General features: G+C 38.7%; 1 protein-coding gene across 3 annotated transcripts in view; it reads right to left on the reverse strand.

Annotated features, from left to right (window-relative positions):
* nos1 (nitric oxide synthase 1 (neuronal)) overlaps window positions 1-16,594 on the reverse strand; it is a 100,591-nt gene that overhangs the window by 45,153 nt on the left and 38,844 nt on the right. For all 3 annotated transcript variants that reach the window (XM_043715882.1, XM_043715883.1, XM_043715884.1), the window contains exons 11-14: window positions 8,068-8,169; window positions 7,788-7,982; window positions 5,206-5,291; window positions 3,715-3,859 (exon numbers count right to left, since the gene is read on the reverse strand). In XM_043715882.1, the coding sequence (XP_043571817.1) occupies window positions 3,715-3,859; window positions 5,206-5,291; window positions 7,788-7,982; window positions 8,068-8,169 (528 nt within the window). The remainder of the gene's footprint in view (window positions 1-3,714; window positions 3,860-5,205; window positions 5,292-7,787; window positions 7,983-8,067; window positions 8,170-16,594) is intronic.

Here is a 16,594-nt window from a genome sequence, read left to right on the forward strand (position 1 = left end):
AAGATATAAAAGAGACCTAAGGGGCAACTTTTTCACACAGAGGTTGGTACATGTATGGAATGAGCTGCCTGAGGATGTGGTAGAGGCTGGTACAATTGCAACATTTAAAAGGCATTGGATGGGTATATGAATAGGAAGGGTTTGGAGGGATATGGGCCGGGTGCTGGCAGGTGGGACTAGATTGGGTTGGGATATCTGGTCGGCATGGACGGTTGGACCGAAGGGTCTGTTTCCATGCTGTACATCTCTATGACTCTATAAGCCTCCTGTTTCCTCTTGACAAGAGATTCATCCTCCTTAGTAAACTACAGCTCCTGCGCTCAACAACCTCCTCCCTGTCTGACAGATACATATTTATCAAAGACACACGGTAGCATTTCTTGAATAAGCTCCACATTTCTATTGTGCCCTTCCACTGCATCCTAAATCTTGTCTAATCACATCATAATTGCCTTTCCCCCAGCTGTAGATATTGCCCTCTAGTGTATACCTATCCCTTTTCCATTGCTAAAGTAAATATAATTGAATTGTAGTCACTATCACTAAAGTGTTAACCTACCTCCAAATCTTACACTGGCCGGGTTCATTACTCAGTACCAAATCTAAAGTGGACTCACCCCTTGTTGGCCTGTCTACATACTGTATCAGAAAAGCCTCCTGCACACAACAGACAAAAGCTGACCCAGCTAAAGTACTTAAATGATAGTATTTCTAGTCAATATTTGGGAAGTTGAAGTCCCTCATAACAACTACCCTGTCAATCTCGCTCCTATTGAGAATCATCTTTGCAATCTCTTCCTCTACATCTCTGGAACTATTTGGAGGCCGATAGAAAACTCCCAACAAGGTGACCTCTCCTTTCCTGTTTCTAATCTCAGCCCATACTACCTCAGTCAACAAGTCCTCAAACATCCTTTCTGCAGCCATAATACTGTTCTTGACTAACAATGCCACACCTCCAGCTCTTTTACCATCTCCTCAGTTCTTACTGAAACATCTAAATCCCGGAACCTGCAACAACCATTCTGTCCCTGTTCTACCCACGTCTCTGAAATGGCTACAAGATCGAAATCTCAGGTAGCTACCCACGCTGCAAGTTCACTCACCTTATTCTGGATGCTCTTGGCATTGAAATAGACAGACGTCAAACCAACTTTTTGCCTGCCGGTTCCCTCTTGTGGCCCTGAAACCTTATTTCGGATATCCCTATGATCACTAATTCTTAGTGGATCTTTTACTCTGAAGTCATTTATTACCTATTGCCTCATTACCTATTATCATATCCAAGACAGCCTGCTCCCTCATTAGGTCCATAACATTTTGATCTTAGAAATTATTCCAAATTTATGAATTTGTCCTTTCCATTCTGATTAACCCAATCAATCAACATGAAGATTAAAGTCACCCAGAATGATTGCTCTTTTCTTTTCACATGCTCTTATTATTTGTTGATTTATAGCCTTTCCAAAATAGTGGATACTATTTAGGGATCTGTCCACTATTCCTACCAAGGTCTTATTTCCCTTTCTGTTTTTTTACCTCCACCCAATGGACTTTATATCATCTAAGCCTAGATCATCTCTCACAACTGTTTTCATTTCATCTTCTATTAACAGTGCTGCCCCACAACCTATTGCATCCCTCATGTCTTTCCTAAAAGGTCTAATATCCCTGAGTGTTAAGTTTCCAGTTTTGATCTCCTTCTAACCATGTTTCTGTAATGGCTATGAGATCATACTCATTTACTTTGATTTGCACCATCAGTTTGTCTACCTTATCCCAAATGCAAATCATTTAATTTTGTTCTAATATCAAATTTCCCTCTACTTTTATGTTTTCTTGGTGCAACATGACAGTCACACATTCTGTCCTTTCCTTTTATTTTGTGGTAACAATCAGCCCCATCACTGACCTGCAATCCTATTTCTCCATGTGATTGAATGCACCTCCCCCACCCCAACTATTTAATTTAAAGCCCTATACTTTATAGTTCTCACTTAGGGGTTGCAACAATTTTCAAGCATCCAAGTGGCGTGACCATGGGATAAGATTTGGAAAGAGCCAGTGTATATAATTATCATTGCTAAAGTGGGGACGACACTAAGTTCGCTGGACGCAGTGTTGAGAATAATAGAAAACTGGGCAGTGCAGAGCACAGACCACTGATACAATCCTCCTGATTTGCCTTCTCTTCTTTTAAACAGAGGAAAATGTTTGGGAGATTCTATTGCAATTTGTTCAGTCCACCTTGTTATTCACTGTACCAACGAATGTGAACACAAACCCAGAAAAGCTTGCCCATAGAATGAGAGACATAATTATTGTAGCAGAGAGTCAGAGAGTCATAGAGATGTACAGCACGAAAACAGACCCTTCGGTCCAACCCGTCCATGCCAACCAGATATCCTAAATCAATCTAGTCCCATTTGCCAGCACCCGGCCCATATCTCTCTATACCCTTCCTATTCATGTACCATTCAGATGCCTTTTAAATGTTGGAATTATACCAGCCTCCACCACTTCCTCTGGCAGCTCATTCCATACATGCACCACCCTTTGTGTGAAGAAGTTACCCCTTAGGTCCCTTTTAAATCTTTCCCCAACCCAGGGAAAAGACCTTGTCTATTTGCCTTATCCATGTCCCTTGTGATTTTATAAACTTCTATAAGGTCACCACCACCCAGCCTCTGACGATCCTGAGAAAACACTCCCAGCCTATTCAGCCTCTCCCTATAGCTCAAACCCTCCAACCCTGGCAACATCCTTGTCAATCTTTTCTGAACCCTTTCAAGTTTCATAACATCTTTCCGATAGGAAGATCAGAATTGCACGCAATATTCCAACAGTGGCCTAACCAATGTCCTGTACAGCCACAACATGACCTCCCAACTCCTGTACTCAATACTCTGACCAATAAAGGAAAGCATACCAAATGCCTTCATCACTATCCTATCTACCTGAGACTTCACTTTCAAGGAACTATCAACTTGTAATTCAAGGTCTCTTTATTCAGCAACACTCCCCAGGACCTTACCATTAAGTGTATAAATCGTGTCCTGATTTGCCTTTCCAAAATGCAGCACCTCACATTTATCTAAATTAAACTCCATTTGCCACGCCTTGGCCCATCTGGTCAAGATCCTGCTGTGCTCTGAGGTAATCATTTTCGCTGTTCACTATACCTCCAATTTTGGTGTCATCCTCAAACTTACTAACTTTAGCTCCTATATTCATATCCAAATCATTTATATAAATGACGAAAAGCAATGGACGCACCACTGACCCTTGTGGCATACTGCTGGTCACTGTGTCCAGTCTGAAAAGCAACCCTCCCCCACCACTTTCCATCTTCTACTTCAAGCCAGTTCTGTATCCAAATGGCTAGCTCTCCCCGTATTCCATGTGCTCTAACTTGCTAACCAGTCTACCATAAGGAACCTTGTCAAACACCTTACCAAAATCAATATAGATCACATCTACCACTCTGTCCTCATCAATCCTCTTTGCTAATTCTTCGAAAATCTCAATCAAGTTAGTGAGACATGATTTCCCACACACAAAGCCATGTTGACTATCCCTAATCAGTCCTTGCCTTTCCAAATACATGTAAATCCTGTCCTCAGCATTCTCTCCAACAACTTGCCCACCACCAACATCAGGTTCTCATTGTGAAATACCTTAAATGCAATCAATTAAAATGAATTTGTTTCTCACCTTTGCATCAAAGGCATGCTTGAAGATTTCACATAATGTTTTTGCATAGACTTGGGACTTGCCAGTTTCTGTGGCATATAAGATGGTGGCTTTTACTCTTTTGGCCATTGCTTGTCCCATCAACTTTGTAGAGAATTTCACTGCCCTTTTCAAAAGAAAACACTGAATTATTAGAACTGGATGTCTTCAAATTTTAAATAATGACAGCATATAACAACATTTTTTTTGCAGGATCATGCTTGAAGCCCACAGCCACAAATTTCCTTCAGCTACAGATTATAACTTAGTTTTGTATGATGTGAATTCTGTACTTTGTTATGTATCATGATGCTAGTGGGCATTGCTTAACTGTTTCCAACTGTCGCACTATGTAACTCTGCTCCTCAGAGGCCAAATCAGAGTTTACCTCATACACACAGATGATGAGAAGACAATTCCTGGCTTCAATGGTTTGTTTTTCCAAAAGGTGCTGGGGTTATAAATATGTGAAAGACATTTAAGGTGGTTCAGAGGAAGGCATACTCATTGCATGAGAGACATGAAAGTGTGATGAGTGAAAAGAAAAATCATACCAAACCTTTTTTCAAATTCCCATTCAAAGTATACAAATACGCCACTAAATGTCCTTAAGTACAGTAACACCACATCCTTCCTTTTTCAGTGGACACTACTTTACTGGCACATAACTTCGATTGCATTAATAGGTCAGCCCATTTCCCCATTCATTCAACTGAGTCTATCCTCATCTAATTAGGTGAGGCTTTGTTAATGCACCAAGGATACAAAAGTCTTCTCTTATTGTAAACTACTGGACTTTTAGTATTGCTCTCAACGTTCAATAAGTGAATAAAACCATCAAAGGTTGTTTCTAAATTTAAAATCACTGAGCAAATGTATTTAACAAAAGGCAAACAGGCATACAATAATTACATATAGTTAAATGGAAAAATAATGAAAAGACTTGGCAACCAAACAAAACTCAATGATCCTTTAGAAATAAGTTAAATTTCTCCTTATATTTCTCACTACCTGAAGAGCTTTACCACAGAAGCCTCACTTGCAAGTTGGAAACCAATTCCATTTCTTCCCGAAAATTTCAACCTGACTGCTTTCTTCTCGGATTTGTTCAAATTAACTCTCCGATTCAAAGAGTTTGTTCCCGGAGAAAGTGCACAGAACTTCCCGGATTTTGAATAATCACTAACTAAATTTAAAAGGAGGTCTTAATCATCACTTCATGCATTATTTTAAATTTCAATTATTTCTCTATCAAACCTGTAGTTAATGAAATTTGCAAACATTGCCATGGTTCAAACCCTGGCCAAGACTCTGGTTCTCACTGTCTTTCTCAGACTGGATTTAAATGAACAGCCACTAAGCAAGAACTAAAGAAAGTTATTTTTGACAGTCACAACTATAGATCATATAACTGATCTATTGAGCAACGCAGTTTGATGGCTTTTACAGTGAATGGCTCTGATAAATACTTACTTTGCCAATTTTTTAAATCCAATGGCTCTCTTTTTGGTGGGAGTCCCATTAACTCCTTTCCACACATGATTCAGCCAGGGGTCTGCCTGCATTGGGAAAACTAGTTAATCTAGTTGATCTATGAACATGAAATGATGCATATGTTATGTTATAGGTAGGAATACATTGATTCTGAGATTATTGCACAGGGCTAGAATTGACAAGCAACAAGTTTTAAGCTCTTGAGGGACATTTCAATTAGTTTTCACTCTAACAGCATATCAAATCTACACACATCATTGACAGGTAACATCTGGTCTAGGAGTTTTAAATCAGGTCACATGCCTTTGAGGGGGCAATGTGTCTGAACAATATTTAATGTAATGCCTTCTTGCTCTGTACTTAGGTTGTTGTATGATGCATGTTGATATCAAATGCATGCAAAATCTCAACTATTACTGATTTATCAAAAGTGCAGTATTACTTACTTTGCATTATGCTTACTTACTAATGATATTTTTCATAATGCCACCAAAACAAATTTGAATCACAGGTGAGAGGGTGAGTTTGTAGGAATCATATAACCTGACTGACTACAGGAGGTAAAGAGCCCTTTGGGCAGAAAGCATAAAGCACAGAAAATATTGAAGGATGCCAGATTCTAGAAGTCCTTGCATGAACTAAACAAACATTGAATAACTTATTACCAATTAATTAAAATGTCAAAAGGACAAAAAGTCAGAATTGCTTCTTAAGGGGGATACAGTTGTCTGCAAACTGGGAGAGTAACTAAGCGCAACAAATTTTAAGGAACAATTTTATAGTTCTGAAGAAGAGTCATATCGGATTAGAACTGTTAACTCTGTTTCTCTCTTCAAGGATGCAGCCAGATCTGCTGAGTTCCTCCAGCATTTTCTGTGTTTGCTTCAAATTTGCAGGAAAATTAAGTTTATTTAAGAATCCCTGCTTTATCGCTCATGTTATAATGGGATATTATTAAATGCCCTCAAAAATTGCCAGGCATGCCACTTGGTTCCAGGACATTTTGGGATTGACAACAAATATATGACTTGGATATGACTTCTACATCCATGAAAGAATACATTTTAAAAAGATACATGAAAAACAACTTCTGAAGGTATGGGAAAGGAAGTTTAGTATTGAAATGTTACCGAAGATTGCTTGATAGACTGGAAATAGAAGAGAACACAATACTAATTCAGTTTAGAAATCATGAACTTTTATTAGTAAAATATAATCTTGTTTCATATATTTCTGAGTAGAGGTTTCAACTGCAGCTGCTGGAGTTGTTTGAGTCACATGTTGCATGTGAAATCCATGACTGACTGCTCAGTGAGATGGTTTGTATTCATAATCTTTCAATCAAATAATTCCTGGTCTATCCACCCAAACTTTGGAATGTCAGGATTCTTATGATGAATGTATTGCAATGTCCCACTGTTTTCCATATCTGCTCAAGCTCTTTCTATCCATTTGTGCACTGAGCTAATTATCTACAGCATTGAACATAGGACATAGAATACCAAGTGATATTTTGCCAAGCTCTGCCTGTTTTGTTACTTGTAGAGTAATTTCATGCAATGTGCCCTCATTTTAGATTATATCTTGGTGTTCTGGAGCTTCTTAAATGTCTTCCGCCTACATGAGCAAAGATTAGCTGTTTATTTAACAATCACCATTTGTGGGACCTAACCATACACATTCATTGACAAAATAAGAGTAACTACATTACAAAAATGCCTCATTGGCAATTTGTAAACACGAAATTCTATTTATAACTCATATCATACCATTTAAAAAGAAAGTCTAACCAATAAATTGGTTACAATTTTTAGAAGAAAATTATTCAGCTTTGGACATCACTTTGTAATTTGTGTAATCATGCTTTTGTTGGTTCTGTCCTGGATGACCTCATGTGTAACTTTACTGTTAACTGAGTCATACTATTGTAAATTTCTCAAAGCACTTTTATTCAATGATATAAATTATTGAACTATGTTGTAGTATGTTCTGCCTCTGTCTTCAGCACAGTTTACAGAATTAAAAAAATGTTATCCAGAGGAGACTGCCTCTAAGCAACAACTAATATAAACTGGACAACAGCTCCAACATGAAAACTGCTCATGACACTTCTCCAAATATTTCAATTGTCTATGTTTTTCTTTTCTTTGGGATTGAACAATAGTAACTGTAAACCTTTGAACAAGTTCCATTCACTGTGGTTAGTATCTTCAAGTCCAACACTTCTTTGTCAGTTCCCTAGTTTTATCCCTGGAATTACATTTCTGCAATTTAGTACCAGATGTCCCAATTTTCATGGATTAGATTTTCATGCTTACATGAAGAATTCGGGATGCATCGAGTAGTGAATATCTGAGGTGTGCTTGTCCTGACAACAGTAAAATGTTTCCATGTCTTATGGACGTGTGTTAGTAATGCATTGGTCATGCATAATATTTACTATAAATCACAAAGCATCAAGAAGTATTGATAAAGAACTAGGATGTTAAAAAGAAGGCTTAATCAGCTGGTTAGTAGCAAAGCTGAAAAAGGCAAGCAATTGTTCGCATCCTGAGGTTTACCTGATATTCAAATGATGGACTTAGCTGATAGTTTAGCATCTCTTGATGGAACACAGGTGTGATGCTTCCTGACATTGGTGGAACAATCCACACCCAGTCTGCAGGACACCCTCCTCGACATCTATACTCATTTTCCATGTGTTTCATGAATGATTCCGTAGCAGAATGGTGATCCACTATTGTCACTTTATCTGACTAAAGAGGGGGGAGAATGTTGAACAATGAACTCACAATATGTATTTGTTGGAACAAAATAGCATTACCTGAAGCTTATACTTGCCTGAAAGCTGTAAAGGACTGCAATATTTATTTCAACTAATGCTTGATCTTTCCAAAGGGAAGATGTCTTTCTAGTATCAAGGCCCATTTGTTTTGCTACATTCTGCAAAAAGGTTACATACAAATAATTTAACAGTGGTAATATCTATGAAATAAAATCCTTTTGCTAAACATTAGTACACCCTATTAAATGCTAGCAATTAGAATAGGGAGCCTATAACATTTCATTGCCAAATGGTTGAGGTAAAAATTGTCCAACAGTCTTTTTTCATCTTTCTATCTGTTTATAAGTAAACATTCAATGATGTTATTTTAAGATCATAGCCAAATATTAGTCCAAATTAAACCCTTGACTAATTTGGCTATGATATTCTCATTGAATATATGCAGATTAATGTGTGGGATTGATTTGCGTGGACACCATAGATTTATGATGGTCAGATTTTCATTATGGTGAGTAAGATTTATCTGTACTTGCCTGAAAATATCTAAGATATGGTTCTTGAAAACCTTGGTCATTTGTCAAACATTGCACAAAATGGAGTTTGGTATCTAACTGTGGATATGACTTGAGCAGTGAACCATCGAAGAACAGAAAGAAAACAAAATTGAGCAAAGGAAACATAAGCAACAGAGTAAGGAAAGTTGGATGAGCTGAAAAGATGAAGGCATTAAGGAGAAAACCTTGGAAACTGTGAGTACAAACAAGGCCTAACAGCAGGAATTAAATATAGTAACTTATTTGTAATAGTTGATAATTTTAAATTTTTTCAGTATATATGAATGAGAAAAACAGAGCAAGATTCCATATTTCTATCTTTTGTTTGGCTTATTAATGTTGGATACAGAGGAGAACTGAGAGCACAGTTATGAATACCAGCTGGTATGAAATTCACATGGGAATAGAAGAGGCCCATGTTTCAATTGTGCCAAGTCTATTGTATTCAGGGTGGACATCTGCAAAAGTGCCATAGGTGGTCTATGTCCTGGACCAGAGGAGGGATTTGAAAATCAGTCAGCTTTCTGATCCCAGTTACTGTCTGAATCCTCTTGCTGAAAGCATGCTTATATTGGCACTGGCTTAGGTTGGGGTTGTGTTTAGTTTTGATGCATCCACAGTTAAACCAAATGCAACTGTCCTCTGACTTGTTTCTTTTAAATAAAAAGTGTTTAATTCACTCATGGGATGTGGGCAGCATTGGTTAGACCAGCATTTGATTCAATTTGATTTTCTTTTGTCACATGTACCTACATATAGTGAGAAGTTTTGTTTTTCATGCAGTACAGCAGATCATAACATTCAGAGACACAAAGATCATGCAGTGAACAGAGTGAGGAATACAAAGTTATGGCTGCAAAGAAGGTGTACTAAAAGCAAGATCAACATTAGATTTGAAAATTGAGAAAATTCAGAAGTCTAATAACAGCGGGGAGGAAGCTGCTCTTGAATCTGTTGGTACGAGTGCTTAAGCTTTTGTATCTTCTGCCTGCTGGAAGAGATTGGAAGAGATTTAACCGCAGTGGAGGGGTCTTTGATGCTGTTGGCTGCCTTTCCACAGCAATGAGAAGTGTATACGGAGTCAATGGATGGAAGGTTAGCTTGCTTGGTGGTCTTGGCTGTGTTCAGAATTTTCTGTATTTTCTTACGGTCCTGGCAGATACCAAGCCACATTCATTGCCCATCCTTAGTTACCCTTGAGAAGTTAGTGATGAGCTGCCGACTTAAACTGCCTCAGTCCATGACATGTAGGTAGAGCCAAAATGCTGTTCAAGAGGGAATTCCATGATTTTGTTGCAACGACATTGAATGAACAGCAAAATAGTCATGAAGATTTCCTAGTTGAATAAGGAGGATAGTTAATGTGGTCAAGCTAATTTCCAGCATTAGGCAAAACATTCAAAAGAGAAAGGAAGGGAAGAAATTTGAAAAGACCAGCAAATTATATTTTTCTAAAGTCTATTAATGACGGGATGGGGGTGACATAATTCCAAGAAAACTTTAAACCACAGAACTTAGCAGCATACAAATATCAGGCACTGCTTTTAAAGCAAATTACATATTCGGCAGTATGTAATCATATACCAGCAGTGAGCATCCTATCACTGCAGATATATTTTAACGATGCAAGTGTTTTTCTAATGTTCTTTTGGCCAGGCATCCCACTTTAGACTCCCTATATATTTGTATTCAACCAGACCCTGCTAAACATATTCTAATTCAGTTGACAGGCAAGACTGCAGGATGCAAACACAAACTGCTGCAGATACTGGAAATTTAAAGTAAAACCTGAAAATGCTGGAAATACTCAATAAGTAAGGCAGCATTCATGGAGAGAAAAACAGGGTTAATGGTCCAGATTTTTGCCAGGTTAGGAGCCCTTTAAAAATAGAGAGCAAGTTCCAATACTGGGATGCTCATCCCTGTTCTGTTTCCAGGAAGTTTCATTCTTGCGATATAGGGATATGGGCAGCACTCCTGGCCTTGTCAGGTCCATCTGGGATAATAGTTCAACCCCCATAACATTTTAGTGGAGGAGGGGTCCATTCTGTAAGAATTTGGTTCATGGAACCTCAGAGGTATTGTGAACCACAGAAACTGGACCAAGTGGTAGAACCAAAAATAACAGCTACCTGCTACTGATATTCTTTCATTGACAGACTCTGAAATATGAAAAATAATTATTTCAGTTAGATTCTGTAATTTAAGTTAGATGTGTTTTTACTGCAATCATTGATTTTAGGGCTTTTCCTACTAAGGTAAGTTTACCATTACATTGTGTAAGTGTTGGGAGGTATTTGGGTACATTTCTGAACTGGAAATGTGCGAACATGCATTAAAAATTAAAGAAAATACTGCTTGGGATTGCTGGCCTAATAATTAGATTTATATATCCAAAGTCCTTTTAAATGAAAAAAAAATTCAGCAGCTGGCAGAGAAAGAATGTTCTTGGACTGCTTTGATTGACAGCACATCTGATGGAACTCAAAATAAAGGGCCATCTGGTTTTTCAATTTCAATAAACTCAATTACTTAAACATCCCAGTGTTTGGTTTTACAACTGAGTTCATTATGAATGTCTGGGTGAATTTCAAAAGCCATTGAACCACTTATCTCAGCATAGGGATGTGTTCACATTTGTGTTGACAGTATTAAGTGTTTAATAAAGGTTTATCTGTCTTTGATGAGGTACGTGAATAAGCTCTTTTTTTAGCAGTAGATCGAAAGGGTCTAATTTATTCTTGAATAGCTTCACTAATGAGAGGTTTTACAGTACGAAGTGCTTTTGAATGATAGTTATGTTAGCTTTTAATAAATATTTGTTCATGGGCAGTGGGTGGGATGCACCAGCCAGTCATTCTCTCTCTCTCTCGAGATGCACTTATATTAGAACAGCTGCTGGATTTTGAGCGATACACTGCACCCTGGACCTTCAGGCACCCGTTGCCTCTCCTGGGATATTTCTCATGCCCCTGCCCCTGCCCCTGACTTTATATTCCCCAAGCATATCTATCAGCAGCTCCAATGCTACATACCAAAGTGACTGATTCATTTTGGGATTAAGTCTGCAATACAGCTTACATTTTTATCTTACATTTTTACATCATTCCTGATGAAGGGCTTTTGCCCGAAATGTCAATTCTCCTGCTCCTTCGATGACCCCTGCTGTGCTTTTCCAGCACCACACTCTAATCTCCAGCATCTGCAGCCCTCATTTTCGCCTACATTTTTATCTGTTCCCGTCACTTTTAAAGAAAATGAAAAGGCCAGAAGATACTCTGCTTCTGTTTGTAATTTCAAATTGAATTCACACCACATCCATTTGAAATGCAGCATGTAAAGCTCAGTCTGCAACTAGTAATTCAGTATTGCCTCAAGCTGCAACCTCATTTTGATCTGCTGGAAGTGGTTGTTTGGCTGTGAATCAGGATTAGTATAACATAGCATGATGTAGGTGCAAAAAGACAAGGACTTAATATGGAAATGTCCACAGTGGGAGGAAAATTGAGCAGGATGTATAAGTGGCAACTGAACTGCTATTGCTCATTTGATGCCAGACATTACAAATTCCAGCCAATTTTTGTGGAATCTACAACAAAGATTGAAAAGCATGAATGCAATAGTCACAGAGATTACTGTGTCAAGATTACTTTAGATACTTGAGAAAATGAATATGTATATATGTAGCAGTGCATACATAATAAGCTGGTTTCAAGCCAGGATGATAGATATTATTTGTGACAAAACAGTGTTTAGAAAGAAGCTACAGGATCCCACAGCCATTGTGAAACTAGCTTCATTGATTTTAAGCAGATCTTTAGTACTGAATGCTGAAGTTGAGCAATTTATGTTTGTGGGGCAACAGATAATAAACCTATTGATTGGTGTCACTTTCAGATTCACTGACTGTCTGTGTTTACCTGACACAGTTAACATTGCAACTCTTGTGCCAGCTTGTTAGTGATGTTCTCTTTATGAACAATCTGCTAACTTCAGCATGATTGAAGGTTGTCAGTGTTGGTCTATTATATCAAGTGAAAGATGGAACTGTAGGCTGTTAGATCCAATCAGATCAATTGGATGGTGGAACTGGAGCTGTCAGAATCAATTAGGTATTTGGTTTTCCCATGCTGCATGAAGGAGGAACATCTTACCAGAGGCTAGAATTAGTTGACAGTTGCCGTACCAGATGTTTGCCCCAAAATAATTTGCCTAAAGTAAATCAGCTGCTAAAGGTAATCTTTCGAGGCCTTTAACATTCAAAAATAAGGAGAGTGTATTCCAGCAAGAATGACTTAAACTTCATTGTATCAGCATTAGAAAATGGCATTTCCAGAATTATCCATATTCAATTAAAAAAGAGTAAAGTTGGAGAAACGATGACTTTGTTTGCTTTCTGAAAATGATAGTTATTCCCCTGTTTAGGTTCATACAACAGTGTAATACTGAGATGTATGATGTGCCCCATAGGTCTCTTGTGGGCGAACAATCATGTTCCTTGACAGTGAAGGAGTTATTTACTACATTGTTTATATATTGTAGGTGGCAATCCTTTGTTACCAAGCAGTTACGGTGGAGATAACCTCCGCCATTGCTATGAATGAAAAATGTAAGTCGTTCGATTAATAATTAATAAGTTGGCTGCAATGCCGAGACAGGAAGTATCTTTGATATATTTGTATTCAAAATCGAAGCAATGCTGCAGGGGCATGTTCACTGACCACTGCATGGGATATTCAGTAGTGAGCAGCTTATATCATAAACATTGAAAGACCAAACAGCTAAATTGTAAAGTGTGTTTGAATATTTGCAAGAGGGTGGCTGCAACAATATTGAAGTAACTTGGGACAATTCAGAAAACAAAAAGGTTCACTCAATACTTGTACTCGCCATTGCGAGGAACATCAATACTCATCCCTTCCACCACCTACAGAATCAACTACAGCAGCTGACCAAGATAATTTCAAAAATTCTCCCTTACACCTTTTATAATTAAAAGGACAGGAACAGTCGTGTGGGAACATCAAGTCAAACATCATCTTAACCTGAACATCATAGAATCAGAGGATCACAATGTTCTGCAGCAGAAAGAGACTATTCAGCCATTATGTTTTCCTAGGCTGTCCAATTGAGTTTTATGACTTAGTGCCATTCTCCTGCTTTATCCCCATACCCTTACACATTGTTTCTAGTCAACTAATTATCTAATTTCTCCCTGAATGCTTCTATTGAATGTGACTCCACAGCTCTTCCAGCAGTTCATTTCTGACCCAAACCATTCATATTAAAATCTGTTTCTCAGATCACATTTATTATTGTTGCAAATTGCTATATATCTGTGTTGTCTTGTTCTCAATCTACTTTTGAGCAGGAACAGGTTCATAGAATCCTAAAGTCATAGAGATGTACAGCATGGAAACAGACCCTTAGGTCCAACTCATCCATGCTGACCAGATATCCTAAATTAATCTAGCCCCATTTGTCAGAACTTGGCCCATATCCCTTTAAACCATTCCTTTTCATATGCCCATCCAGATGTCTTTTAAATGTAATTGTACCAGCCTCCACCACTTCCTCTAGCAGCTCATTCCATACAGGCACCACCTCCTGCATGAAACCTTGTCTACTTTATCCAGGCCTCCCATGATTTTGCTTTCCAAGCAACCTCTCCAATCATTGTTCAACCCGAAATTGCTCATTCCTGGAACCATTCTTCTAAACTCCTTTTGTACTCTCTCTTATACCTCCTCATCCTTCCCATTATGGAGCACTTAGAATTGTACACAATATTTTAGTTGATAGTTAACAGGTGTCTTGCATAAGTTCAACGTACTCTCCTTGTTTTTGTACTCTACATCCCTATTAATAAAGTCTGGGATACTCTATACTTTATTAATTAGAGTCATAGAGAGGTACAGCATAGAAACAGACCTTTTGGTCCAACCCTTCCATGCCGACCAGATATCCCAACCTAATCTAGTTCCACCTGTCAGCACCTGGCCCATATCCCTCCAAACCCTTCCTATTCACATACCCATCCAAATGTTTCTTAAATGTCGCAATTGTACCAGCCTCCACCACTTCCTCTGGCAGCTCATTCCATACACGTACCACCTTCAGTGAAAAAGTTGTCCCTTAGGTCTTGCTTGCTCCAACTGTCCCGCTACTTTCAATGATATATGCACACCTTTAAGAGTTGTGACGCTGAGTTTATATTGTTTCTCCATATTTTTCCTTGCAAATGCATCACATAATTGATTTGATTTAATTTATTATTGTCACATGTATCTAGGTACGGTGAAAAGTTTAGTTTAGTGTGCAGTACAGGCAGATCATGAGATACAAAGGTCACGGGGTAATTGAACAAAGTGAGGAATACAAAGTTACAGCTGCAAAGAAGGAGCACAAAAAGCAAGACCAACATTAGATTTAGGATTATAGAGGCCCATTCAGATGTCTAAAAACAGGGAAGAAGCTGTTCTTGAATCTGTTGGTATGTGTGTCCAAATTTTTGTTTGTGTGCATCTTTTGCCTGATGGAAAATGTTGGAAGAAATTATAACCAGGGTGGGAGGATCTTTGGTGATATTGGCTGACTTTCTGAAGTGTAGATGGATTTCTCCATACAAACATTATCCATTCACTTGTTTATGTCCTCTTGAGGCCCTTCACAGTCCTTCTCACAGTTACAATATATTCAAGCTTTGCATCATTGACAAACTTGGAAATTGTTGCTAACACACCAAGATCTGGATCATTAATGGACTGTAGCAGTTCAAGAAGGTAGCTCACACCACCTTCTCAAGGAAGATTAGGAATGGGCAATAAATGTTGGCCCAGTCAGTGATGTCCACATTCTGTGAACGAATTAATTTTAAACAAATTTATGAGCATTGGAAAAAGCTAAGTAACAAAACCAGCCACTGGAATCTCCAGGACAAACCTTCCTGTCTTTGAACCTTCCGTGACATAAAGAAGTTGAAGTCTCATGGGGTGCAGGATGTTCTAGCTAGGTGGATAGGGAACTGGTGGGGCAACAGGAGACAGAGAGTATCGTGGAAGGGAGCTTCTTAAAATGGAGACCTGTGACCAGTGGTGTTCCACAGGGATCTGTGCTGGGACCACTGGTGTTTGTGATATAAATAAATGACTTGGAGAAAGGTGTAGGTTACCTCATTAACAAGTATGCAGATGGCATTAAGATTGGTGGAGTAGCAGATAGTGAAGGGGACTGTCAGAGAATACGGCAGAATATAGATGGATTGGAAAATTGGGCAGAGAAATAGCAGATGGAGTTCAATCTTGACAAATGCAAGGTGATGCATTTTGTAAGATTCAATTCAAGAGCAAATTATACAGTAAATGGAAAAGTCCAGGAGAAAATTGATGTACAGAGAGATCTGGGTGTTCAGGTCCATTGTTCCTTGAAGGTGGCAACTCAGGTCAGTAGAGTGGTCAAGAAGGCATACGGCATGCTTTCCTTCATTGGATGGGATATTGAGTACAAGAGTTGGCAGGTCATGTTACAATTGTATGAAACTTTGGTTTGGCCACATTTGGAATACTGTGTACAATTCTAGTCACCACATTACCAAAAGGATGCTTTGGAGTGGGTGCAGAGGAGGTTCACCAGAATGTTGCCTGGTGTGGAGAGTGCTAGCTATGAGGAGAGGTTGAGTAGATTAGGATTATTTTCATTGGAAAGAAGGAGATTGAGGGGGGACCTGATTGGGGCCTACAAAATCATGACAGGTGTAGACAGGGTGGATAGCAAGAAACTTTTTCCAGAATGGAGGACTTAATTACTAGGGATCAAAGTTCAAAATGAAAGGGAAAAGTTTAAAGGAGAAATGCGTGGAAAGTTCTTTACGCAGAGCGTGGTAGGTGCCTGGAATGCATTGCCAGCGGAGGTGATAGGGGCGGGAACGATGGCGTCATTTAAGATGTATCTAGGGCGACATGGTGGCTCAGTGGTTAGCACTGCTGCCTCACAGCACAAGGGTCCCAGGTTCGATTCCAGCCTTTGGCAA

This window comes from Chiloscyllium plagiosum, chromosome 25 (assembly GCF_004010195.1).
Source record: "Chiloscyllium plagiosum isolate BGI_BamShark_2017 chromosome 25, ASM401019v2, whole genome shotgun sequence".
Classification (NCBI taxonomy): domain Eukaryota; kingdom Metazoa; phylum Chordata; class Chondrichthyes; order Orectolobiformes; family Hemiscylliidae; genus Chiloscyllium; species Chiloscyllium plagiosum.